This window comes from Canis lupus, chromosome 13 (genome assembly GCF_048164855.1).
Source record: "Canis lupus baileyi chromosome 13, mCanLup2.hap1, whole genome shotgun sequence".
Taxonomy (NCBI): Eukaryota; Metazoa; Chordata; class Mammalia; order Carnivora; family Canidae; genus Canis; species Canis lupus.
Window position 1 is genome coordinate 24,231,073 of NC_132850.1, and position 26,687 is coordinate 24,257,759.

Consider the following 26,687-nt stretch of genomic DNA (forward strand, 5'->3'; position numbering starts at 1 on the left):
AGACAAGTGTCCTGAAGTAGGATGAAGCCCAAGATATTTAATGCTCATGTTCTTGTAGTAGCAAAAAATAATCCAATGTGTTTGTGTACTAAATAAATAATGAATCTTTACTTCCAGATATTCTTCATTTTTCTTTAGACGCAAGGAGATTTTTGTCATCCAGTAAGTTACTGTGGTGATGCAGAGCTCTGTTGTGATTGTTTTCATCTTGTCAGGTGGTGTGCTCTATATTTTTAAATATACTATATTGAGCGTTTTGTTGTTTAATGTGCTTTTTTTTCCCCAAAGCCAAAAAAAAGCCCCATGCTTTCTACTTAAAATATGACCTCTATAATTTGCATGCTGTTGATATGGTAAAGTTAACCTTATCAAAATGCACATTGACTCATAATGTGCATGTCCTGAGAATTTGCTGTGTTCTCATGTTGTGTTAGCTTTGATAGTAAAATAAGTTTTCACCTAGATTTCCTCACGTGCATCTTGTCTCATTATACCCTGATACAAAGCTGAGTTCTCCATCTGACAGATGGAGTCCCAGTCCACACCTCACACATGCTCACTTCAACTACTGCAGGTGGTAACCTGTAAGGACCAAGATGAGGGAATTTCCTGTTCTGTGTCTCTGGGGCATACACAGTTCATAGTCTCTGCACTTGGCCCTAATCAATGGATAGCTAACTGTGCATGTTTGCAGGCGCTCCGCTGATGCTTGGAAATGCCTTTTATATGCTGGCACAAAAAATTGCTTTATATGTTCGGAAGGTAGTATAACAAAATGTCAGCATTACCAGGGACCGCAGCAACTGATTGAATGCCTCAGAGGTAATCAGTTTCTTCAGGCAAAGAATATGAATGGAGGCAAAGAACAAAATGTATTTGATTTCAAAAATCCCAAATCTTTGATAGAGGAGTCAGTCTCCATGAGCCACAAGGCTGGATGGGGCCAAGGCTCCTGACATTGATCACGAATAGTACTCAGCATGATTAAAACAGTGGAGGCCAGGACTATTCCTACTCTCATCATATTTAGCATTTTGGAATCATAGGTAACCTTGTTTTATACTTCATATGAACTAATTGCCAAAGTTTCCATTGACAGAATTAGAAAGGTCTTATAAAAATACATTTTCCTCAAAGGACCTGCTTGATCAGATTCAGTTGTCAAAGTAAGACTCTGTTGAGCTAAAGCTTTAAGTGATCCCATCACACATAAAACATCCATTTCCAACCAGCACTCAAAGCTGACCTCTCAGCATTCCAGACTCACAAAGGGTCTGGTTGAGAAGCTCTGCCAAGTATCTTTCTTCGTCATCATTAAACAGAATTCTTTTACTTTTTTTTGCTTTACGCCATTAACGCCTCAGAAAAAAATACTTCCATTTTTACTTCATATTTCTCCTTGAGCACCAAATTTTCTCTCTTAGAATTAGTCAGTTGTGTCCTACTTAGAGCTCTTACTTTGACAGAGCCCAACCTAATGATTCGGATTCATCAGAACCTTTGTAGAACACCTGTGCATAAATCCAATTTGTTAAAGTAGATGTATTCTCCTTCCAAATTTAGTTTTCTGAGGTTGCCTTCTAACCCCTAACTGAAGAACTTTAGTGCAAACCTGCCTCGCTAGCTAATAGTTCAGAGTCAAAGCACTACTTTATAGACGATGTCATGTCACCTGTGTCCTCTTCTTTACGTTCTCACCGAGAGCCTGTGCCTATCTCTTCACACAGCCATCAGCAGTTTCTTCTTCATTTTCTCTTTCTACTTCTCCTGCCCTATTGCCCAAGGTAGCTTAAGTTTGTGTCCCCGGTTGTAATTTAGAATATGTGGCTGACAAAATAAAAGATCTGTCAAGAATTTTTCAGTTGTGCTAATGTGGGGAGGCTTAGTGATGAAAATTCAACTCTTGCCACCTTGGGAGTCTTCTTTCAGCAATTTGACATCAGCAAGAATGTTGCTTTTCCTTACCTGTCTAGAAGTATCAGTTGGGCACCTACCACGTGCCAGCCACTGTTCTGAGCACTGGAAATAGCGTGATGAAAACAGAAAGGCCATTGCCTCCAAAGAGCTGCCCTTCAAATGGCTAAGCTCCTTTTAAATCTATTTGTCTTTACAGATGTGAGGAAATACACCGGGAAAATACTTAGCACTTACTAATTGATTGTTTTTCTAATAAGAAAAATATTACAAAAAAAAAAGAAAAAAAAAAGAAAAATATTACATTACTTCTTGAGGTAGTATGTTTACCTTATAAAATGAAGTTTCAGTGTCAGCTGTACAGTACAGGTATTAGGATAATATTGTAGGTTTAAGGTGTAGAGCATCATGGTTTGGTTTACATATATTGTGAAGTGATTACCACAGCAGGTTCAACTAACAAACATTTTTTTTTCATATAAATACAATAAAAAGGAAAGAAAACAGATAAGGAAAATGGGAAAAAAAATGTTCTCCCTGTGATGAGAACTCTTAGGATCTATTCTCTGAACAATTTCAAATACACCAGATAGCAGTATTAGCCATAGTCATTGTGTTGTGCATTATATCCCTAGCATTTATTCCCTTACTACTGGAGGTTTGTACCTTTTAACCACCTTCCTCCAATACCCCCTCCCTCTGCCCTCACCTCTGGTAACCACAAATCTGATTTCTTTCTCGATGAACTTGCTGTTTGTGTTTTAGATTCCACATGTAAGTGAGATCATACAATATTTGTCCTTTTCCGTTTGACTTGTTTCACTTAGCATAATGCCTTAGGCCCATCCATGCTGTTGCAAATGGTACAATATCCTCTTTTTATGGCCAAATAATATTCCTCTGTATATATATATATATATATATATATATATATATATATATATATATTAGCCACGACTTCTTTATCCATTCACCCACTGATGGGCACTTTGGTTGCTTCCATGTCTTGGCTGTTGTAAAGAATGTTGCCATGAACATGGGGAGCAGATGTCTTTTTGAGTCAGTATTTTTCTTTCCTGTGGATATATTCCTAGAAGTAGACTTGCTGGTCATACTTTGGCTCTGCTTTTAACTTTCTAAGGATTGTTTAACTTTTTAAATTTACATTAGGGAACAGGAAAATTATTGGTGATTTGATAAAAGAATGAAGAAAGACCGAAAAGAATGCTACTTTAAAGCCTAGCACAAATAAAATCAATAGAAAAGCACAAAACTAAAGACATCTTTGAAAGCATTACAGTAAATGCTGCAGATAAGTAATAGGATATCATTTTAGAAGTAGATGTAAATGTTGGAGCAATTAATGGCTTAATTGAAATACAGAAATTAAAAATTCACACTCCATATTTAATAAAACTTAGAAAGATTACTATGTTTTACCAGAACGATAGATTCTGGTACTCATATTCAAATTTTTATTTTATTTGTTAACGTGACAAATACATATTTTAAATCAATGCAATAGAATTTGAGACTCTTTTTTTTTAACCTAACTTAGGTAGAAAACACAAAGTTTCTCAGTTTGTCCTGTGCCACTGGTAATGCTGATTTAAGCTGCTCATCTAGAGGCTATCATCCATGGCTCTCTATTTGGACTATATTTTAATTCCCTATAGATTTCAACTAATTGACCTTGGGGGAAAGCTGAATCTCTGTGACAATATGGTCTTCAATCACCACTGCCAACATAAATAAATGATTCCTCTCTGGATCTATCAAGAGTAATCTGAGTGGAATTTAAGTTTTTGATAGACTTTTAAAAAATGAGCCCAGACACGAAATAATACCCTTTCAACAAAAGGGAATAGGATTTAAGACAGCTAAGATTCATGTAATAAAAAGTGTTTAGGCTTTTCTGTTGGAAAGTGGTCAGTTATCTTACTGAAATCTGGACAGTTCCCAAATTGATTTATATAATGATGAACTGAATTTGATTTGATAGCATCATTCACCATTGTAAGTCAATAAAATACCAGTATAAAATGCTCTTCACATAACAATTTTAGTTTTTAAAAATGTTAATAAAAAGTTTTCTATTTGAGTTCCTTTGAGTGTCTTTACAGATCACTTCATTTGAAAATAGCACTCCTGAAATAACGTTGTTGACTTTCATGCACGTTAATTTCTGGGAGGGTATTTTTTTTTATGCTTATCTAACCAACAGTTTTTCCTAAAAGAATTTAATTTCCTCATCAGCAAAAGCCAGTGCTTTTTTTTTTCGTATTATACTCCACTTTCTTTTCTAATTCCCTCTATAAACCATCCAAATTAATTTTTTTTCTATTTAAAAATAAAACTTTAAAAGCCTATAATAACATTTAGAATGCAGCCAATTCTTTTTTAGAGGTTTATTTATTTATTTTAGAGATGGGAGAGGGGTAGAGGAAGAAAAAGAGAGAGGCAATCTTAGGCAAACTCCCTAAGGCTCTAAGCCTGAGCACAGAGCCTGATGTGGACCTGAATCTCAGGACCCTAAAAGATCACGATGTGAGCCGAAATCAAGAGTTGGGTGCTTAACCAACTGAGCCACCCAGGCACCCCAAAATACAGCCAATTTCTAAAGTTAAAAGTTAAAAATACACCCATACAATATGAGGCTATGTATCAAAGCAGTGATATGGATACTACAGACAACAACCAAAAATCTTCTATTTTAAATAGTTGTTTCTCACATTATGTAAATACAAATGCAATGAATAGGTTACCTTAAGTGATTGGGTTTAGATAAAGAGAGTGATACAAAAGAAATAAAGCGCAAGAGCTCTTATTCTTTTTTTGAAGTCTGTCTTTTTATTACTGGATAGGAAAGATGATTTTATCATTCATATGTCTAGTTTCCTAAGAAGTATCTAGCATGAACTTCTAATGTTAGGGGATCTAATATGGCTTCGTTTAGACTTATGTAGTGTTTATTGATGCAGCTATTGATCATACTTATCTAAAGCTCCTGAGAAGTCTCAATTGCTTACTATTTTAGTGGAAAAATCATTCAGTTCAGATACTTGAATAATAAGCACAGCACATATATTTAGCTTGCTGTGTATGTTGGTCAGTATATTTAATAATGACTAATTCATTGTCAACTATGAATAAAGTTATGAGGGTCATGTAGTGAGTCAGTGCTAATCCTGCCCCTGCCTTCAAGTACCCATGAACCTCAATGCAAGTGTCCTTAATCCATGTGCTTATATGGCCATAATACAAGGTGGAACGTGATTTGTCCATAGAAATTTCATTTCATTGAAGGAAGAAATTATCTTCTCTATAATAGAACAGGTAAGGTCAATGGAAGAGTTAATATTTGAATCAGCTATTGAGGAATCAGTAGGATGGTTGTGAGGAAATACCTAGAACGGTACAAACAGGATATCTAGAATAAAAACAGGATATGTGAAAGGTAGTTGTAAGGAATTATGTTAAACATGCTGGCGTGATGAGAAATGCTTTCACATAATAATATGAAAACTGAATCATTACAATCTTTATGTTATTAGTGATTTATTTAGAGTCTTGAATTGAGAACTAGAAAGCCAAATTTGGATTTGAAATCTGGGTATTTATGACCACTTTTTTTTTTTTTGAGACCCTGATTGAGAAGAATAAAATAGGAAATTGGGGCACCTGGGTGGCTCAGTAGTTGAGCGTCTGCCTTTCACTCAGGTCATGATCCCTGGGTCCTGGGATCAAGTCCCACAGCAGGCTCTCCACAGGGAGCCTGCTTCTCCCTCTGCCTATGTCTCTGCCTCTCTCTGTGTGTCTCCCATGAATAAATAAATAAAATCTTTTTTTTTTTAAAGGAAATCTTGCTGCTTAATTTAGCACATTTTAGTCTAATCAGTTTTGAGTAAATTAAATAGAATATTCTTTTAGCAACAAGCAAAAACCTTCCTTTATATCAGTGTAAATAGTGGGACAGATGGTTAAGAGGAGCTTGAGTTTTGCAAAATAAAGTAGAAATAGCAATTACAATACTAATGATATTAACTAATATTTATGTATTGCTTCTAAAGCCAAGGGCATTTCTAAGCATTATACATATATGAGCTTAGCTTTACATAAACTTACCCTATTTTCCAAATTAAGAACCGAGGCACAGAAAGATTAAGTAACTTGCTCAAAGTAATGTAGCTAGTAAATGTTGGAACAGGACTTTGAAGCCATAATATTTTGAGTAAGGAAAGAATTCACAAATACCCACCTGGATCCAATAGCTAGCCAGTTACAGTTACTAATATTTGTATAGTTTACAGATACTAATTTCTTTAGAGATATCTTTCAAATGCAAAATAATAGTTTAAAGAAAGCAACTTTCTGTAATGTTTTTCACTGTAAAGAAACTGACAAAAGGAAGTATTTTTATTAGTTATAGTTTCTAAATGAGACTAGACATCATGAATGAGAAGAGGAAGGATGTGAATAATAACAAGGCTGCTTTAGCTATTTCTTGTGCATTTGTATTTTAATATGACTATTCATATTTAGTATCTTTTGAGGATTTGATGAACGTACTCTGATTCTGCAAATGCCTTGATGGCTTCCCAGAAGCTAGCCCTACTTTAGATTTTACATAGCCTAGTAAAAATATCCTGCCAATACCACCTCAAATAATCCTGGATTCTCTGAGAAAAGAGAGACTCTCTCCACTATATGATGACAGTCTGACTGTCCTTACATATGTGGACCATGAACCTATCATTAAATCAGACATAGTGTGGTTGAATTTCACTAATCACAAATTGAATAATCCCTGTTGTTATGAAAGTGGTATCTTTGCACCTCAAGAATTTCCATTTCTGTGTGGTAGCAGGGAAGTTGATCTTGCTAATTCAAATATCTCCTTCATATTTCTGTTTTAAGCTCAGTTAACTAGGATTTGCCCAACCTAACTCCCTTGCCTTTCCTGTTTCTGAGGAACATCATATCACAAGAGCACTGGGCATCAGGCATCTAAGGGCACTTGGGTAGTATGGGTCTAGTCCACTATTATATTTTTTTCTTGCTGGTCTTTGCCGAAGCAAAATCATTTCCAACAGGGATTGACTGTCCCTACTTTCTGTTGCTATGTCAGAAGTATTTCCAGGGCCTCTAATTCAGACACTATCTTCCTATCGCAAACCCCAAAGCTAGGATTCTTCTGATTCAGTAACCCATTAAATCATCCCCATATCCATTTGGTTAAAAATTTCTCTGTTGCCTTCTCAGAATCACTCTAGGTGAAATGTGGGAAGCTTACAAGTTCATCTACAAAGACTTTGCTCGAACACTGCTATTTTACCACTGCGATGCCACGTTTGATAATGGGATGCTGTATGAGGTTATGCCCAGAGAAGCTGGGAGATACCTCCTTCTCCTTGGAGACAGCCTATCCCATTAACCAAGAATTCTATCATTCTTCTTGGTAGTACTTGCTCCTGCACCCCCATATTTTTCATTAACCTTTATATTGTAATAGAATGAACTTTTTGACTCATGCTTTCTTCATTGAACACACCCCTTATTGACCATTTTCATAGCATTCATTGTGACACATTTTTCAATCTAATTGTTTTCTTTCATTTGTTCTTTGTGTCAGAAATCACATCCTCTTGTAAACATTATTCACTTAAGGAATGCAGTAAAATCATCCCTGATAATATTTAAAATTTTGAAGAAGTTATGTTTTATTCATTTTATTTCATTATACCTTGTGCCTTTTGTGGTTTTGCAGTGCTAATTGATTGTGCATGACAAATGTGCTATTAAAGATGTTCCCTTCTCTGAATTTGTGCATTACATAGTCTATTTAGCTGTTAAAAATTATTTCATTGTTTTTCAGAGTATGAATAACTTGACCAATGAACTGTCACAGGAGATATGTCTAAAGTAACTGAAAGAACTGTGATTTTTTATGGTTATATACTCATCAAAACTCACTCATGAAATAAAACGTAGGCAATATGATGTCATTTTTCAAAGATCCACTCTCCCTGGTTAAGCATTCTCTATTGACAAAATATTTTTAAAAATTCACTTTAACTCTCTTAGTTAGACTCTAAATACTATGCAATATATGCTTAAAAGTGACCTGTTTTTAACATAGCACCCCAAATGCCTAACAGTATTAAAAGAGTGTCTTAGCTTGAAAAAGAAACTAAGTTATTATTTGGTTATATTTAAGTCCAAATAATATAACTTAGGAAAATAAAATAGAACTTAAAATAATGATTGCCTATCAGGTAAAGACATAGCACATCAGACATTACTGATTTATTATATTTATCTGACTTTAATCTAGAACTCTTTGAGAAAGAGCCATGCCCTCAACTTATCATGCATTTAACACAATCTCTGTTGCAGGTTACTTAGTTATAGAAAATCCATCAAGTAAGTTTGTTAAATATCTTTTCTTCTTTTTGAATATCAATGCTAGGTTCACAGATTCAATGAATCTTAATGTGTGGTTCCTTTTTTGTATGTTTGCTAGAAAAACCTCCAAGCTGGATATAAATCATAAAAGCATGACTAATTGCATGGTAACTGGAGAAATGCTTTCTCTCTCTCTGGGGTGAAGCTTGCATGTCTGTATTTTAGCTTGGGAAGTAATACGGGGATATTTAAACTCCTTAGGGTTTAAAAACCATGTCATTATGAGAATGAGGTCACTGCAATATTTTATATCTTCTAAAACCTTGTAATGTATAAAATGTTTTCTGTATGACAAAGAGGTATTATGTGCTTTAGGATCCAATGATAACTTTATGCCCTTATATTTACTTGAAAAACTTTCTTCCTTACAATGTTAAATCATTCATATAAAGTCACTGAAAAATTGAAAGAATTTTGTGCCATGGATACAAAGAAAGCACTTACAGGGGAAAGCTAATTTTGTAAATATGACAGAGTGACTTGAAAGGGTTGTGTGGCTATGGGTTTTGAAGTGTCTGTTGTTCTTTGATTTGTTAACTGTACAGCCAGTGCCAATCTAACACGATTCCATTTTATACCTCTCTTTGCTTGGAGGCCGGTAAGCAAGAAATCCTTCCTGCAACATGTTGAAGAGCTTTGCACAAACAACAACCTAAAGTTTCAAGAAGAATTTTCGGTATGTTACTAGCAGTTGTCACAACATTGCCAGACCTCTAGTCGTTTCATGTGTCACATTTCATGTCCATTTTAAGCATGCAAGGCCATGGAGGACTCTGGCCTTGATAATCAATACCCAATTACCAGGTTGATTGTTTGGATAGTAATGTTACACTGGGTGGCCTCTGGTGCAACCTGAACAGAATTATTCACCTACTGTGTGAAGAAAAGGTGTTCTTCTTCAGACCTCCCCAGCCTGAGGCAGCCTGGCCTCATTTCTTCTCTGCTGTCTCATCCAGATGTAGACGGGTGTCTGGAAGGTTGTAGTCATTGGTTTTTGCTGGCATGCGAGATTTAGGCTTTATCATAAATGTTGTTTTTATATTTAAATAATTATTTTAGGTTAAGACTAAATGATTCTATTTTTTATTTGTCTGCATAGTTTATGTTAGTGACATACATGAACCTGAGAACAGAACGTGGTGTTTCCAGAAAATACAAAAATAATTATTATTTCTAGAACTACCTAAAAGTAAAAATAACTGTATTTTATGAGGCCTATTGTTAAGTTACTATGAAATAAACACTATCACATTATGGAGAATATGTGATGTTAACATTCTACTTTAACATTATTTAAAAGTAAGATTAATTATATTGCCATTAGCATTTTGTATATCTATGCATCAGGTATATATCAGATCTATAAATAAGCTTTTTAAAAACTTGTATACTTCTTTTCAAACTTATATGATTATTTTGTGTTATATAAGTAAATGGATTTCTAAATGTCATCAAAAATTTTATTTCTTTTTTTCATGAAATTTTTAGTGTGTGAACCTATGAAACAAAGAATTAAGCAATTGGCTTGAATAATTCAGGATTATAATATTTCAGCCTCTCAGGGAATAATAACAAAATGTGAGAAGATTAATGGTATTTCCTACAGCTCTTTGGTTATGCTTCTTAAGTAATATCGGCCTGGATTTAACAAAATCGATGGTACCATAAAACTTTTCTTAGCATTTACACAGCGAGAACTCGCAATTTTTCAGGAGCAAAAGTGTAATTTCACTAGAATAGGAGCGAACATAATTACATTATGCATGACTGAGTAGATGAAAAGTTTTATTAGCAATAACGTTTTCACGTATATTACACTGAGAAAGTTTCTAGTACAACTTTTTTGGAGATCATGGTTTTAACAACTTGTTTTTCTTTTTTTATTTTTTTTCTTTTTTTAATATAAATACATAACCCTATGTATGTAAGAAACTTTTTAAAATACATATCTATGTATATAAGGAACTTTTTAAAAATTATTTTTTATCCTGATGCTGTATTAAGTTTTTTAAAGTGAATTATATTTTAATAAATAAATGCATATTTGATAAACTTTAGAACTCAGACCATACCCATTTATGCCTTAAATATGTGTAAGGTCCTACTGTATGGTAGGCATTGTGTTTGACGTATTGATATATATCAATTGAACACTTAATAGCTAAGTGACTTTGGACAAATCACATAAACCGTCTGTTCCTCAATATCCTTATTTGTAAAATAATAGTATTTATCTCACTCAGTTGTGAATACTAAAATGATTGAATGTGTGTAACACTATGAAGAGTGGCTGACACAAGTATTAGCTATTATGATGGTGACTTCTACCTTAAAGAAGCTCATACTATGAGAAGAACTGCAGACGTGCACAAAAAAATACATAAAACACTGTATCATGACAGAGATACACAGAAAGAAGTGAGGATTGACTTTATTTGGATAGCAGAAAAGACTCAACAAAGAGATGGCCTTTGAGATGAACTTTTGGACAAGCAGAAGACCAATGGGTAGATAAAGGGGGAGGAATATGCCAGAAAGAGAGAAGGAAGACAAAAGCCTAAGGATGCAAAACAGCTTAACTCATCTATGATCCCACTGAAGAGAACAAGCAGTAGGAGAAAGAGCTGGATGAGATGGTGGAGGGAACACAGGGCCTCCAAAGGCTGCCAAGTGTAACATTACTATCCAAACAGTCAACCTGGTAATTGGGTATTGATTATCAAGGTCACAGTCATTTAAATCTATAAACGGAAACTTCTATGTGAAATAATTACAGAAAAAAAGTACCACCTCTCAGGAGATTTCCATTTCACCTTTGTTTCCCCTTCTATTCCTTTGTCTCTTATGAATATGCTGACATATATTCCCAACACCTTGACACAGGAAAACTGTTTTAGGATTCTCTACTTGGTTAAACAAATTCTTTTCTTAGCCTTTTGTGCTAATACATCAGATTTCAGATGCTTACACTCTTTCTCTCTGCTAACACATAGCCACATGCAAAAGACTGGGTTTTCTTTTTGAGGGAAAATAAGGGATAAAGGGACACTTATCTAATAGAAAAATTTATAATAGTGGCAAAAAATTGTAAAAGCACAAAATTTTCATACTTTTTAAGGGATTTGGCAAGTTGAGACTTATTTCTAAAGTGAAAATCTATAAACTTTGTAAATATAAATCACCAGCTCCAAAAAATAATGAACACATTTTCTTGCACCAGCTTTCTTAATGATGAATGGATAATATCATGATTTTTTACCAAAATGTCAAAAATGGATCTCCTTGACTCTTCATCTGGGTCTGATAATTCTTAATCGCACCTTTGCATTCCAGTATCGATTTAACAATGCCTACCGAGAACAGGAATTGACCTTTGGCATCTTCTTAAACTGACCAATGTTGTACCAATTAACAGGCATGAAATCACACTGCCTGAGGAGAAAAAACAAAAAATAAATCACCGAACTCCCTTCCCCTACTAAGTAGACATTAAAATATTAAATAATACTCAGCATGTTCCTGATGAAACCATTAGTAAAGTATGGAAAAGGGTTATTACTAACATGCTTGCCACATCTTAAGAGCTTCCAAAAGTACAAAGAAATTATCCCAGAGAAAGTGAGAGCCCAACTGACCAATTTTTTTCAGGATATTTTCAGTAGACGTTTATGTAAATTCATTGCTATTAATTTGATTTGTTTCTGCAGTTATGAGAGGGGTTTTCAATTTAAAAGCAAAAGGGTTTAGGATAAAGAATTTTTTTTTCCTAAGTAGAATTTCTCATTTACCTCTGAAATAAATCTAAACTTTGCAATGACTTCATTCCACAGGAACTACCAAAATTCCTTCAGGATCTTTCTTCAACTGATGCCGATCTGCCTTGGAACAGAGCAAAAAACCGCTTTCCAAACATAAAACCATGTATGTGCCTTTATTGCCTCTGCTCTCTACCTGCAAAATGTTTAAAAATGAGCACCAACTGTATCTTGGCCTTTGTATTTCTTAAGCCTATTATATTACTATTAATTGAATTACAGAAGGCATTTTATTAGCAGTAATTTTCAAATTGTATCTCTTTTTGCTCTGTTAGTATTTATTAAAGTTGATGTACATGACTTTTAGCTTGTTGGTACAAGGTTCACTTGTGCAGGTGCAAGAAACTGTAGACCTAATAGTTTCTTAGCTTTGTAATTTAACCCATGTAACAAACCTCTCTAACATCTTCCTACAGATCTAGTTCTCAGATGAAAAGAGAAACATGTAACTTTGTGTATTCATTTCCCTTAAAAGCAGGGCAGTGTTTTCTTATGGAATATAAAAAAAAAATGCATTGCCAAATATTCATTGAAGATCAAAGTAAATGTGTGCTTACGAGGATTGGTTTTACAAAGGAAGTAGGGTTGTGCCTCCCCATAGTAAACAAAACTTCATTTTTCAATCAATAAGAAAAGAAACCATATTATCACTTTAAGAATTAGCAGTGATGTAAAAGGAAAAATAAAACATTACTCTGTTGATAATAACTGTATGTTTGATATTACATTTTTTGGACAGATGGACCTACTATCTATATTCTAATTCAATACACTTCATACTATGAAATAAAAAAGTGCTATTTGTGATATTCTGAAATATTGTTAATATTGTCTCAAAATCTAGAATTTTAAAATATTCCTAATTTTAAAATATTTTTCAAAACCATACTAGGAAAATTCCTTATTTAAGAATTTAACTCTTCTATCTAGAAAGACATGGACTTGAAGAAGGATAAAATCATAAAGTGTAAAATCATAAAGGATGTGGATAGGAGGACGTGGACCATTTCTGATATTCTAGAAATCAAGCATAACTGAGGCATGAAGTAAACAAATTTAGGGAAATGTGATAGAGGAAGTAGTAATCTAGTGGAATCTGCTAATTCCCAAGAATTAGGATAGGATGAAAATGCAAATAGCTTTAATCACCCAAAATCCTTTCTGGAACAAAGCAAACTGTAAATAAATGACTTTAAGAGGAAGTTGACAAATCAGACACTATTGTAGGAAACAAGGAATGTTAGTATTGAGTCTCTAAATTTCTATGGCTTGATGTTTCTCTCAACAGGTCCTTTTGTTTTCCTTTTCAGAGAATTAACCTGGGTTGGATGCATCATAAGTTTAAGAAATATGGAAATTCTCATGTTTTTATATTTGTCTCTACCTAAATTTTTTCTGTACTAGCTGTTTCATGCTTATTCAATGCTCTTCTTGAAAATAAACACTGGGGATCCCTGGGTGGCGCAGCGGTTTGGCGCCTGCCTTTGGCCCAGGGCACGATCCTGGAGACCCGGGATCGAATCCCACGTCGGGCTGCCGGTGCATGGAGCCTGCTTCTCCCTCTGCCTATGTCTCTGCCTCTCTCTCTCTGTGACTATCATAAATAAATAAAAATTAAAAAAAAAAAGAAAATAAACACTGTAATCTGATTGAAAGACAGTTACCATGGAATATTTAATATTTATTTATAATCACATATTTGGCTGAAGTAATTTATAATATATCAGTATATATAAAATAAGCAAACCAAATGTAGCTAACTTATTTCCAAAGACCAAAGAGTGTCCAATTTAAAATAAAAAATTGAGATGTTTGCTAGATTTTTTTTTCTTTTAAGATTTTAGGAGAAAGACAGTGTGTGTGAGCCAGAAGAGGGACAGAAGAAGAGTGAGGGAGAGAATCTCAAGCAGAACCCACCCCCATCCCCACCCCATCCAGCTGATCACAGAGCCTGACATGGACTCAAAGTCAAGACCCCGAGACCATGACCTGAGCCAGAATCAAAAGTGAGATACCAATTGACTGAGCCACCCAGGTGCCCTAGCAAGATATTTTTTAAATGTGATATTTGAGTCTTTTATTATTAAGATCCCAGTGTATTATTATCTGGATTCACATCATGGCTATAAGAAAAGTCAGACCACATAGCTTATTACTTAGAAGACAAGAAGAGAGTAAGCATGGTCAATGAAAATAAATAAACAACCTTAAAGCAACAAGAAGCTGAAATGTATAATTGCCCAGTTTCATCAAATCTGAGGCTAAGGCAAAAAATAATTGCTAACAATGGAATTATGTTGTAAACCAAGGATATTTGGGATATTATAATTAGAATTTCATGCATTTTTCACCTTTGTTAGAGTCTAAAGGATGACATCATATTTTTTTTTTTTTGCTTTTTTCTTGATTTCAGTACAGAAAACATAATTTTTCAAATAATGGATTACATCTACATTCAATATCCTTTAATGGATTTGTAGGGGAAAACTTTTCCTTAGCTATCCTTTCAGAGAGTTGGAGGTCCATTAAGAAATAATTTTGTTAGGTAGATTTCTCTATTTTTCAAGAATGGGATTAGAATAATTTAACTCAACTGATATGTACTGCCTGCTGTATAGTAAAAATGCTAAGAAAGCATAGGCTCTAATCAAATTTCCTTTGCTACAGTCCTGTGTACCTACTAACTGCATAAGTGACTGTACATATTGTTCAGTGGTGCCCGCCTCATAAGGTTATTGTGAGGGTTGGATGAAATAATTATATAAATCACTGTGCCCAGTACTGGAACATGGAAAACTCTCCATGTTAATTCTTATGATTGTTAGTAATAAATAGATTGCTTACTTTTAAAAGCTGTTAACTTTCTGGGTGAATAAGATTTAATAACAGGCCCTTAGTGTCTATACTCTGGACATAACAAGTCCACTTCCCCAACGTGGGTTAGAAGGCGACCTATAAACTCACAGCCATCTCTGAGCCAGTACACCCCTGCCACACACACAGTACAAGCAAATGAGATGTTTAAACTAAATATATTCACCCACTGTGCTTGCAGAGAAGCCATTAAGCTGAAGAAACATTTTTTTTCTCCCATAGAGAATGAATTCATTTTAATAGACTGAATTTTAGCTTGAGACAGCTTAGTGAAGTGCATTGTTTCCCCTGAGTAATGTAGGAAGTAGGATTTCAAATATCACAGTGCATTTTAGAAGATATTAGCTTACAGGGCTTTAAGATACTAGAATTAGCAGCAAATGTTTGCTGAAGGGATTTCCAAATCTCTGTTTGATAGGACACTATGACCTTCAGAAATGTTCCAACACCACAAAGAAAAGTGTAGCTTACTGTTGACTCAGATAGTTATAAGCAGGCATATAGAGTGAATAGAAACCTGATGGCTTCCCTTCCTAAGTCACAGGACTAGCCACAATGTCATTAAAATATTTAGATCAGGGGAACCTGGGTGGCTCAGTGGTTGAGCATCTGCCTTCAGCTCAGGTTGTGATCCTGGCTGGGATCCCAATTCGATCCTGGGGTGTAGTTCCACGTCGGGCTCCCTGCTTGGAGCCTGCTTCTCCCCCTGCCTGTGCCTCTGCCTCTCTCTCTCTCTCTCTCTCCCTCTCTCTCTCTCTCTCTCTGTCTCTCATGAATAAATAAATAAAATCTTTTAAAAAACTCTTAGATCATACCAAATTCAAAGTCTTTGGGACATTAATAATTTGCATAAATTTGCTTAAACATTCCCCATCTCTAAACCTATTGGGCAGATCATTTTAATGACTAACAATACAGCAAAGTCATTTAACATGTAACATATGCTTAAATTGTAATCAGCTTTAAAAGTTCCATAAGCTTTCATGTAAGCTTTTCTCAAGAGGATTCTACAAAATAAATATTATAACTATGTATTTTAAGTGAATTAATGAAAGAGCCGAGAAGGTAAGGAATTCACCCAAAGCCATTCATATGGTAGACAAATCTAGAATTCAAACCCAAGCCCATTTACCCATTTTTCCTCTACTACCAAGTGCTTCCACAATGAGCTTAAAAAACACTTCAAAATAATTATGTAGTAAGAGGTATTTTCTATCATTTCCATGCCTAGCTAAAATTAGCACTGGACATTCCATTGAAATACCAACTGTAATACCAATTTGGTAAAAATCCTTGGGAAAAAAGATAATTGAACCTCCTTTTTGAAGAAAAATAATGGTTAGGAGCATCTAGGTTTACCAGATCTGAAAATATTCTGGAGAGTAACAATTAAAAGTTTGGTATTAAAGAAAAATTAGGCAGATAAATTAATAATTAATTAATAGTCCAGAAATAGAAATAGGCCTAGAAATGCATAGAGAAATCTGGTGTGTAATAGGAGTGGTATTTTGGGAGTGAAGGGAGTGATGGAATGTTAACAAACTGGGACTGCTTGTTGTTACAAATGGCAACAAAGAAACAATAAAAGATGTATTTTACCTACTTCCATAAAAAATAATAAATCCCAATGGATCAAAGATTGAAGAGGCTAAAACAAAAGCAGAAAAACCCATTAAAGTTCTAGAAGAAAATATGGATTTGTAAAAATAAAAATATTGGTGTGACAGACATCTTTGTATGAGTGACACAAGAAGCCATAATGACGCCATGAGAAAAAATAATTGGAATTTTGATTATTAAGAAATGTACATTTTATGTATGGCAAGATAGCTAGCTACACTGATGGATAGAGTCAAAAAATGACAAGAAAATTTCAAGACATCATATGTATTGAATATGTAACATAATTTTTGTATAAAAAAATTTTTTAAATAGAAAAATAGTACAATATGTAAAGGCCATTAATGGAAGAGGTATTTAAAATGGCTAATACACAAACCAAGCAGCTCAGTTCAATTGCTTTCACGTTTAAGGAAATAAAAATAAGTATTATGAGACATAACTTGTATCTGTCAAAATATCATGAATTAAAATGTTTAACAGTATCTTGTAGTAGGAAAAGAGGAAACAGAATTATTCAAATACTTTTCAAGCACTTTTGTTCAGAGTATAAATTGATAGAGAAAAATTTGACAATATCTTTCAAAATTTGAAATGCACAATAGGATTTGGGAATTTTACTGCTGGTAATATATTCTACAAACACACTACAACAGATATGCAAAAAGTTTGGTTATATTTATTCAGCATCTTACAATAACAAAATGAGATCAATTTAAATCATCATGAGTTCAATTAGTACATTATATTCAAACAATAAAATACTCTATGACTGTTTAAAATAATGAGCTAGACATTTTTGTTTATGGAAATTTTTTTATGATATGGAAAGATATAAGCAAATGAAAAATGCAGAAAAGAGTATATATTACCCCATTTGTGGTTAATTTTCATGAATATGTATAGCAGATTCTGGAAATACATATAAAAATATATTAATAGTCATTTTCTCTGGGTATTGGAAATAGGAGATAAGAGGGAACTTCTACTTCGGTTTTACAACCATCTGTAGTGTTTGATGTTAGATCATTAATTTCTTTGTATTACTTTTGTAGTAGGAAAAAAAAGTAGTAGCAACTTAAATAATGAATCAGCATCAATTTCTTATATTTCCTTCTAGATAATAACAACAGAGTGAAGCTGATAGCTGATGCTAGCATTCCAGGATCAGATTATATCAATGCCAGTTATGTTTCTGTAAGTTGCTATTTGTTTATGTTGGGTTTTTTTTTCAGTTTTTTTTATGTTTTTTTTATGTTTTGTTTCTTATAAAACAATTGCAATTGTTGCAATTTACCAACAATCATTTCACTAATAAGTAACAGATATATAACTTCAAGCTAAATATCCCCAGGCCTTTCCACTATTTAATATTTGTCAGTGTATTCTTTGTACACACGAGGTCTGTCAATCTCTATTACAAAAAAAAAAAAGTCAGATAGTTATGTCCATACAATATAAAAATTTTATGTTCTTCTTGCCATCTAGATTTTCAGTCCTTCAAGGCGACTATGATGTCATGTTCTTTTATCCTCAGCTGCTTGTAGAAAATGCACTGCATTGTAGCTGCTCAAAAAACATAAATGAACCAATGTGAGTTGAATTGTGACATGCCTATTGTACTCTCTGGCACATTATAGATAATAAATCTTTGGTGCATTGGATTAAAAATTGAGTGAAATCCAGGTATTTTAGGAATCTCTCTCTCTCTCCTTCATCTTCCCTATGGCTCTTTGACCCTCTCAGTGCCCATCACTATCACAGGTACATAGAAACTTTAAATGCACCCGAGACTTCTACTCAGGGTGACACAATCATGGAATTGCATTTGTGGTTATTTGATTCAACCATTCACCTTAGAACTGTTTCTGAAAATATCCTGATAATTAGATGCTAGCTTCTTTTGGCATTGATTCACTACTTCCTCCTAAGGCAGATGATTCTATCTCTGAATAATTCCAATATACAGCTGTTTAAAAAAAAAAAAAAAGAGGAAAAAAGAAAGAGATATGCTTTCTTATATTTTCACCCACTGGCTTCAATTCTAACATACAGCAAAGTTAGCCATCCTTATCAGGGTGTCTGTACAGACACTTCAGGGTTTCCTCTAGTGTCTACAGTCTTTATTCTTTTGTTATTCACAGGTCACCACTCCCAGTCCTGCCCTTTGGTCCCTGTAGGACTCTGCTTATAGGATGCTCCATCCTTTCTCCATGAACATAACTTGTTCTGTGTCCCATTCACTTGAAGCCCCTGTTAAGGGGGAAGATTTCATTCTAAATTCTATATTGGTTGATAATGACTCCAAAATTGCTATCATATATTGGGTCCTATTGTGAAAGGAAGACGTAATGGGAGAATTTAAGATTTCTTGTTAGGGGAAATGAGGGAGGACTTGGAGAAGTTAAAGCATCCTTTGAATTCCAGCCTATTTTTATGCAAGAACGTTAAATTCATTTTGAAAAACCACACACATTTTCTATTGTGGTGACATCTGTTAGTCACTTATCAAATGATTGATTCCCTTGAAAATGTATTCTTTTATAAAGATTTTGGTGAAATCTTGGGCTTACTAATTTTCATCACAGCCTAAATTCTATAGCATGTTGAAGTTTTACTTTGATTTACAGAATGATACATATATGCATTTCAATTTAATCAATGTGCTAATGATCATATGTTTTGTGATATTATAGAACAGGGCAAGGGCAAATGGTTTTATAAGTGGTCTATTGATTTGTACCATTTTTATTCACTAATAAGCATGTACAAAAGAATAATTCACCTTCTCTAATGTTCAACCAGAGATGGGATGACAGTACACAGGATATGAATATGATTAGAAAGGAAACTGACAGTTTTAGTCGGTGTAACTAAACTGCACAGATTTACATAAACAGGAATATTCATGAACACTCAGTAACCCCTCTAAATATTATAGGTTGTCAGGAAACAGCCATAAGAAGATGATAATGCAGAGTGAGCAATAAACTAAGAATTCTGAATATATATATATATATATATATATATATATATATATATATCCTGCTATAATCAAGCGATGTTGTAATATAGTAAATCTTACAACAAAGTCACTATGACCCATATGTAATGATATGCACAATCAGTACTGAGCTGCATGGTAAGCAGGCCCAGATGGAAAGCCCTCTACGTTAAGGGAGATTTCAGAATTGGGGTGGAAGTATATTATTGCTCTCAGCTTTTAGGTAAATCTCCTTTGCTTGGAATGCCAATGCTTGGTCTTCTGTTATCTCCTCCACCACCAAACACTTGAATTATCTAGAGCCCAATCTTTGAATTTACTGTTTTGTTCCAAATTAATATCTTTTGATAATTTCATCCATTTTTGTGTTTTAACTGAAACCTATGTGATGATTACTTTCAAATGTATGTCTCCAGTTTGCATCTCTTCCTGGATTCCAAACTTATATACCCAATTGACTTATGATATTCCCACTTGAATATTTAACAAGGATTTCAAGTTTAATATGTGCATAATGGATTCCTAATTTTCCCTTCAAACCTGTATATCCCAAAGTTTTCCCCATCTTCTTTTGAAGTTTTTATTGATTCTTCTAATTCTCTTATACCCAATATCCAATCCATCAGTAAATTCTCTTGACTCTGTCCTTAACATACATCCAGGTTCTACCACTCCTCACCATCCCCCAACTATCACCTTGGTTGGATCATTGCAGTAACCTTCTAGCTATTTCCCTCCTTTCACCTTTTAACCCCGATAGGCTGGTCTTCTTAGAGAAACCAGAGCAAAGCTGTTAAACCATACACTCTCTTTGCTCAAAACCTTTCAACAGCTTTGGTAAAAACAAAAGTCTTGTAATTACCTGCCAGGACCTAATGCACCCTTATTCTTTCTTCTTTCTTATGTCATCTTCTCCTCCTTTCTTCTTTCTTACGTCATCTTCTAGAACTGTCCCCCCTCATTTACTCCACTGTAGCCACGTGGTGTTCATAGAAAATTCTAGACACACTTTTCCTTTAATGTTGTTACACTTGACTTTCTATCTGGAACACTGTCCCCCAAATCCTGCATAGCTTACTCCTTTGCTTCTTCAGGTCTTTCCTAAGAGATCAGATCACCGGTGAGTCTTTTCTGAACATCCTATTTTCTGAAAACCCTCTCTCATAGCACTTACCACTTTTAAAAGTTCTATGTAATTTGCTTATTTCACAGACTTATTAATGGATTTAATAGCTACCTCCCCCACTGGAATATAAAATAAATGAGAATTGGAATTTTCGAGTCTTTTGTCAGTGATGAATCCCCATTTCCTAGGACAGCTTGGCACACAGTAGGAACTCATAAATATTATTTCAGTGAAGGAATGTACATATTTTAATACTGCAAAGAAATCAACCAAAATATAAATGGTACTTCATTCTGGATAGTGGGATTGTGAGTGAATTCCACATTCTATTATATATTTTACAACTAGTATATTGTTATGTATTGCTCAAAAACTAAAAAGAAAAATACTGCATATATAGATGTTGATTTAATGTTGTAATTATATCCCTTAGGGATACTTATGTCCAAATGAATTTATTGCCACTCAAGGTCCATTACCAGGAACAGTTGGGGATTTTTGGAGAATGGTATGGGAAACCAGAGCGAAAACATTAGTAATGCTAACACAGTGTTTTGAAAAAGGACGGGTAAGTTATTTGAAAATCTTTTCACAAGATGTTATTTTGCAATTGCTTTAATATATGTGTGACAATTTCAGCCAATACTGTGAGTCATCAATAACTTGGACATCTATAAGGCAGTTTTAATTTTGTAGCCATAACTGATATATATATCAACGTAACAGTAGTTCTTACGACTGGTGATTTTCCCTGAATACAGATCAGATGCCATCAGTATTGGCCAGAGGACAACAAGCCAGTTACCGTCTTTGGAGATATAGTGATTACAAAGCTAATGGAAGATGTTCAAATAGATTGGACCATCAGGGATCTGAAAATTGAAAGGGTAAAAAAAAAAAAAAAAAAAAGAGACAAGGGGGGAACATAGTAGTAAATATGAATGCTCTAAATATCTAAAAGTAGATTAATTTCTAGAATTGTCCCTTGCAACAACACCTCTATATTGAACAGTACTTTCCTATTATTTTCTAAATAGAAGTTTCTGTTGGTAGCTGACTGCAACATCTATGTCACTGTGTTTAATTCCAAATCTCGTGGTTAAAGTTTATATTAATCACTTAGCATCAAATTCTTAGGTAGACAAGGGGAAAAAAGAAGAAAACAACTAGATCATTAGGTTTTTCTTTGATGAAAAAACTGTAATATTTAACTTGAAACAGGAATTTCCCTAATCAGTCATCTCTTTCTTCATCTACATAATTTGATTTTCTACTTAACCCAGAACGAGTACAGAAGATGCAGTATGAGATTCCACTTTATCAGTTTGTATCAAAGCCTACACACGCAGAAAATAATACAAGGATCTTTTTTGCTTTCTGGCATTATCAGACACTCAATACCTGTGTTCTGAATAATAGGTTAATGTGCTTATTTAATTTTGGATCAAAATTATTTTAAAATCTACTATACTGTGCTACCAAATATTGCTCTATGTTTGAATATAAACATTCTATATTATCATCTGTTTGCAAGTTTTTTTTATTATTTCCAGTCATTCCAAAAGGTAATTTGCTGTATAGTAGCAATAGTAGAAGATCTGTCTTGCAGAAAATCATGAAAGACAGAGTTTCTTCTGTTTGGTAAATAGTTGTTTTTAAAAGATCACCTTCAAAATGTAGGACATCAGCTACCGTAAACCTTCACTGTGGTACTTTAATAACAATATCATGCTTCTTTAATCTGTCACATTACGTAGCATGGAGATTGCATGACTGTTCGACAGTGTAACTTTACTGCTTGGCCTGAGCATGGGGTCCCTGAAAACAGTGCCCCTCTGGTTCACTTTGTAAAACTGGTTCGAGCAAGCAGAGCCCATGACACCACACCTATGATTGTTCACTGCAGGTAAGGAAGAGATTTTCAGAACCTTAAATGAAATACTAAAAATGATTTTAAAAGCCAACGTAAAAGCCTTTTTATTATCATGATACCGTTGATTATTTTCTGGCGGAATGTTAATGTTGCTTCATTCTAATTTCCAGCTTTCAGATGTTTTACTGGTTAAAATGTACCAAACTATAGCTTTATTAAAGGTTAGATGGCAAAAATAAAATGAATAGGGAAGGTATCTAAAAGCAAGCAATAAAAAAAAGAAAAAGAAAGAAAGAAAAGAAAGAAAAGTGAGCAATCTTACTGGTAAGGGACTTTTCCCAAACTCTTTTTTTTTTAATAATAAATTTATTTTTTATTGGAGTTCAATTTGCCAACATACAGAATAACACCCAGTGCTCATCCCGTCAAGTGCCCCCCTCAGTGCCCGTCACCCATTCACCCCCACCATAAGGGTCCCCCCTCATTCCTCCCTCCCCTTCCACCTCCCCTTGACTGGATTATGCCTCTCAAAGGAAAGTCTTTAATTTTTGTGTTTAACTGTAGCCCCTCATTGATGTATGTATGTGTCTGTGTGTTGGATTTAAAGATTTTTACAAATAAGCATCTGATCCTTTATTATATCAATTGCTATTAGTCTACAACCATAATTAAAAATCTTTTCATAAAAGCAGATTTTTATATTTGAGTTGTAAAGAATAAAAGAAAATGAAATTTAAAATAAAGACCAAATTAAGTGACCAACCCAAGTATGACAATAATTTTTTACAAACTTTAGTTACTTACATGTCTTCCTTTGACTAGCTCTTTGAGCATGGTTAAGGGAATATAACTATAAATTGAAGTTTTTCTCTGCTTTATTTTCATTGGTATTTAATACTCTAAGAATAAAACTCAAGGTTGTTTAGAATTCAGAATTTTTCTGGACAGATTGATTTGATTGTTTTCTAACATAATAAATCTAAGTAAGTCTCAACTTGTCTCTTCAACCATTGGTTTATAAATTAGAGAAAAAGTAGGTTATGATACACTATTTTTGTGCACCTGAGTGGCTCAGCCATTTAAGCATCTGCTTTTGTCTCAGGTCATGATCTCAGGGTCCTGGTATTGAGCCCGACATCCGGCCCCTGGCTCTTCTGAGGGCCTGCTTCTCCCTCTCCCTCTGCTGCTCCCCCTGCTTGTGCTCATGCTCCTTCTATCAAATAAATTAAAAAATTTTTTAAATAATATACTGTTTTATGATTTCACTTACATGAGATATCTAGAATAGATGAATTCATAGAGACAGAAAGTAGAATTATAGTTTCCAGTGACTCCAGGGAGAGCAAGAAGGACAATTATTATTTAATGGGTACATTATTTAATTAGTTGTTTAATGAGAATGTCTGTTTGGGATAATGAAAAAGTTCTGGAAATGGATGATGGTGACAATTGCACAATATTAAGAGTGTGCTTAACACCAACTGAGTTGTGTCCTTAAAAATGCTTAAAATGGTAAATCTTATGTATTCTTTACTGCAATAAAAAATTTAAGTAACTGTATCTTGGTCACATTAATAATTAATAAATCATTAATTTCAATAATTCTAATAATTGATAAATTTTCTAATAGGTATCTACTAAAATTAATGTGGTTAAAGATGTAAGAAGATATTAATCCATCCAGATTTTTTACTTTTATTTAGAGGAAAAAATCACTATGGAATTTAAATTATTATATATTTCCCAGGAGTATTGTGAATTTTTTTTTAAATTACAAGGGTAATACATAAATGCTTGCTCATTATAAAATATCTAAATAATGCCTAGATTTAAAAAGTATATAGAACAAAAAGTAAAAGCGTTATTTTTACCCTCCCAATTCCATTTACGCTCCCCATATGTAACATTTTCAACAGAATAGTATATAGTGCAAATAGAGTAACAGTTTGTTTTTAAAGTCAATGATTGCTTTTAAGCTGGATCATTGATGATTAAAACCTTTAATAGACAGTAGCTGCCTTCAGCTTCTCTGTGTCTTGCACATACACTGCACTGCCACTAACATCTGTTAGAAAGTACCTAACATTACCCTTGTGGCCTCAAAAAGAGTAGAGAGCAGATAGTAAAGTGTAGTAAATATAGCATCTTGTATAGACTTGTCAAATCACTACATTGTACACCTGAAACTAATGTCACATTGTGTATCAATTATACTTTAATCAAGAATAAAAAAGAGTTAGAGTCTCCTTCTTTGTGATTAAAATGGATAAAAGAGATCAGGAAAAAAGTATGCTCATATTAATAATTGTCTTTTAGTATCATTTAAAACCGTGTACTAAATTTTTATCTCTAACTCCAACTTCTCACCTCAACTTAGGCATACATTTCACTTCCAGTTCAATGTGACGACCTGAATGACCGTAAAACTCTTAAAATTTGATGTGCCTAAAACAGAACACTGGATTCAATCTCCAAATTTCACTCCTCCTTCTCATCCCCCATCCTGGTAAATGGCAAATCCATTCTGTCTCCTGCCAAAACCCCAGAGTCCTTCTCCACTCTGCTCTTCCTTTCATGGTCCACCTGCAGCCCTGCAGCAGATGCTCTGATGCCTCACTCGCCCCTCTCACTTCCCCACTGCACTCTCCCCACCCTGGGCTCCTTGCTCTTCTTCAAACCCACAAAACCTGCTCCACTAAAATCTGTTCTCCCCCCACTCCCTCTGGCTGCGGTGCTCCTCTCCCAGACACCCACACTGTGTGCCTCCTTATGCAAGTTTCTTTCCAAATATTACATAATCAGAGACACCTTCTCCTTAACCTGATTTATCTTTCTTCATAGAATTTATTACCACCGGGCACATTCTATGCATGTTTGCTTATTTGTGTCCTGCCCTTCTCTGTCCTCTACAGGGTCAGCTCCATAAGTGCAGGGACTTTGTAGTATTGTTCAAAGCTGTACCCCAGATGCCCAGGACAGAGTCTGACACTCAAGATATATTGAATGATATAATGACAGATAACACTGTTCGGTATATGTGTATATGTGTTACCATCATCAAATTATGTTGTAATGCTCATTATTTCTTGTATGGTTGAATCATGGGATATTGCTAAGATTCGACAATTTCTTACTTACAAAACCGGCACTTCAGTGTTGTTCAAAGTGACATTTATAAGACTAGGTGACCTTCCAAATGTCTTTTGTTGTTCTTTTTCTATTTACTTCTTATGTTAACCATTCAAGTACCAAGAGTCTTGTCTTTCTGATGGGAATTTCTGCATAACTCTTACCAAGTTTAACAATTCAGTTTCTATGGAGCACGTACTTGTCCCTGGGTGTTAAACTAATTTCTTAAAAGGAAATAGCTTTTCAGTTTATTATCTATAGGAAGTAAAAAAAAAACAAAAAACAAAACAAAACAAAACAAAAAAACCCTAATAAATGAAAGAGAAAAGAGCACATGAGAGATTGCCAATAAGATGCAGAGAATATGCTATAGGGCTAAACAATGGGCATTTTTAATGTTTAGCATTTCTATTGGTAACCAAAAATATGTTCAATACAAAGTTTCTTAACAAATTTCTAAAAAGATTTTATTTCTTTTTCTGAGACAGAGCAAGTGAGGGAGAGCATGAACAAGGGGAAGGGGCCGAGGGAGAGGGATAAGCGGACTCCCCGCTGAGCAGGGAGCAAGGCCCCAGGGATCATACCTTGAGTCAAAGGTTATGACACTTAACCAGCTGATCCACAGGTGCCCCAAGAATTTTCAACAATTTTTTAAAATTCTCTATACTTCTCCAGCTACACCCCTTATAATATTATGAAAAAGAAGGAAAAGTGGTTTAAAAAAAAAAAACCTCAAACATTTGATAGAGTGCTAAAATTAATCATCTTGATCTCTCTAGACACTGTTGATAACAGTACAAATCCAAAGACACTCCAAAACAAATTTCCTCTAAAGAAGAAAAGGACTTGTGTAGAATTTATTACTAC

At 34.2% G+C, this 26,687-nt stretch overlaps 1 protein-coding gene and 1 long non-coding RNA gene across 6 annotated transcripts in view; one reads left to right on the top strand and one right to left on the bottom strand.

Annotated features, from left to right (window-relative positions):
- PTPRQ (protein tyrosine phosphatase receptor type Q) overlaps positions 1-26,687 on the top strand; it is a 246,273-nt gene that overhangs the window by 209,915 nt on the left and 9,671 nt on the right. For all 4 annotated transcript variants that reach the window (XM_072772894.1, XM_072772895.1, XM_072772896.1 and 1 more), the window contains 6 exons: positions 8,974-9,055; positions 12,210-12,300; positions 17,809-17,885; positions 21,252-21,386; positions 21,580-21,705; positions 22,576-22,724. In XM_072772894.1, coding sequence (XP_072628995.1) covers positions 8,974-9,055; positions 12,210-12,300; positions 17,809-17,885; positions 21,252-21,386; positions 21,580-21,705; positions 22,576-22,724 — 660 coding nt within the window. The remainder of the gene's footprint in view (positions 1-8,973; positions 9,056-12,209; positions 12,301-17,808; positions 17,886-21,251; positions 21,387-21,579; positions 21,706-22,575; positions 22,725-26,687) is intronic.
- Positions 1-26,687, bottom strand: part of LOC140602804 (uncharacterized) — a 76,086-nt gene that overhangs the window by 17,995 nt on the left and 31,404 nt on the right. The window contains exon 2 of one of the 2 annotated variants that reach the window (XR_012005717.1): positions 11,734-11,811. The exons of the other annotated variant lie outside the window; for it this stretch is intronic. This is a non-coding gene — a long non-coding RNA (uncharacterized lncRNA). The remainder of the gene's footprint in view (positions 1-11,733; positions 11,812-26,687) is intronic. 2 annotated transcript variants of the gene reach the window in all.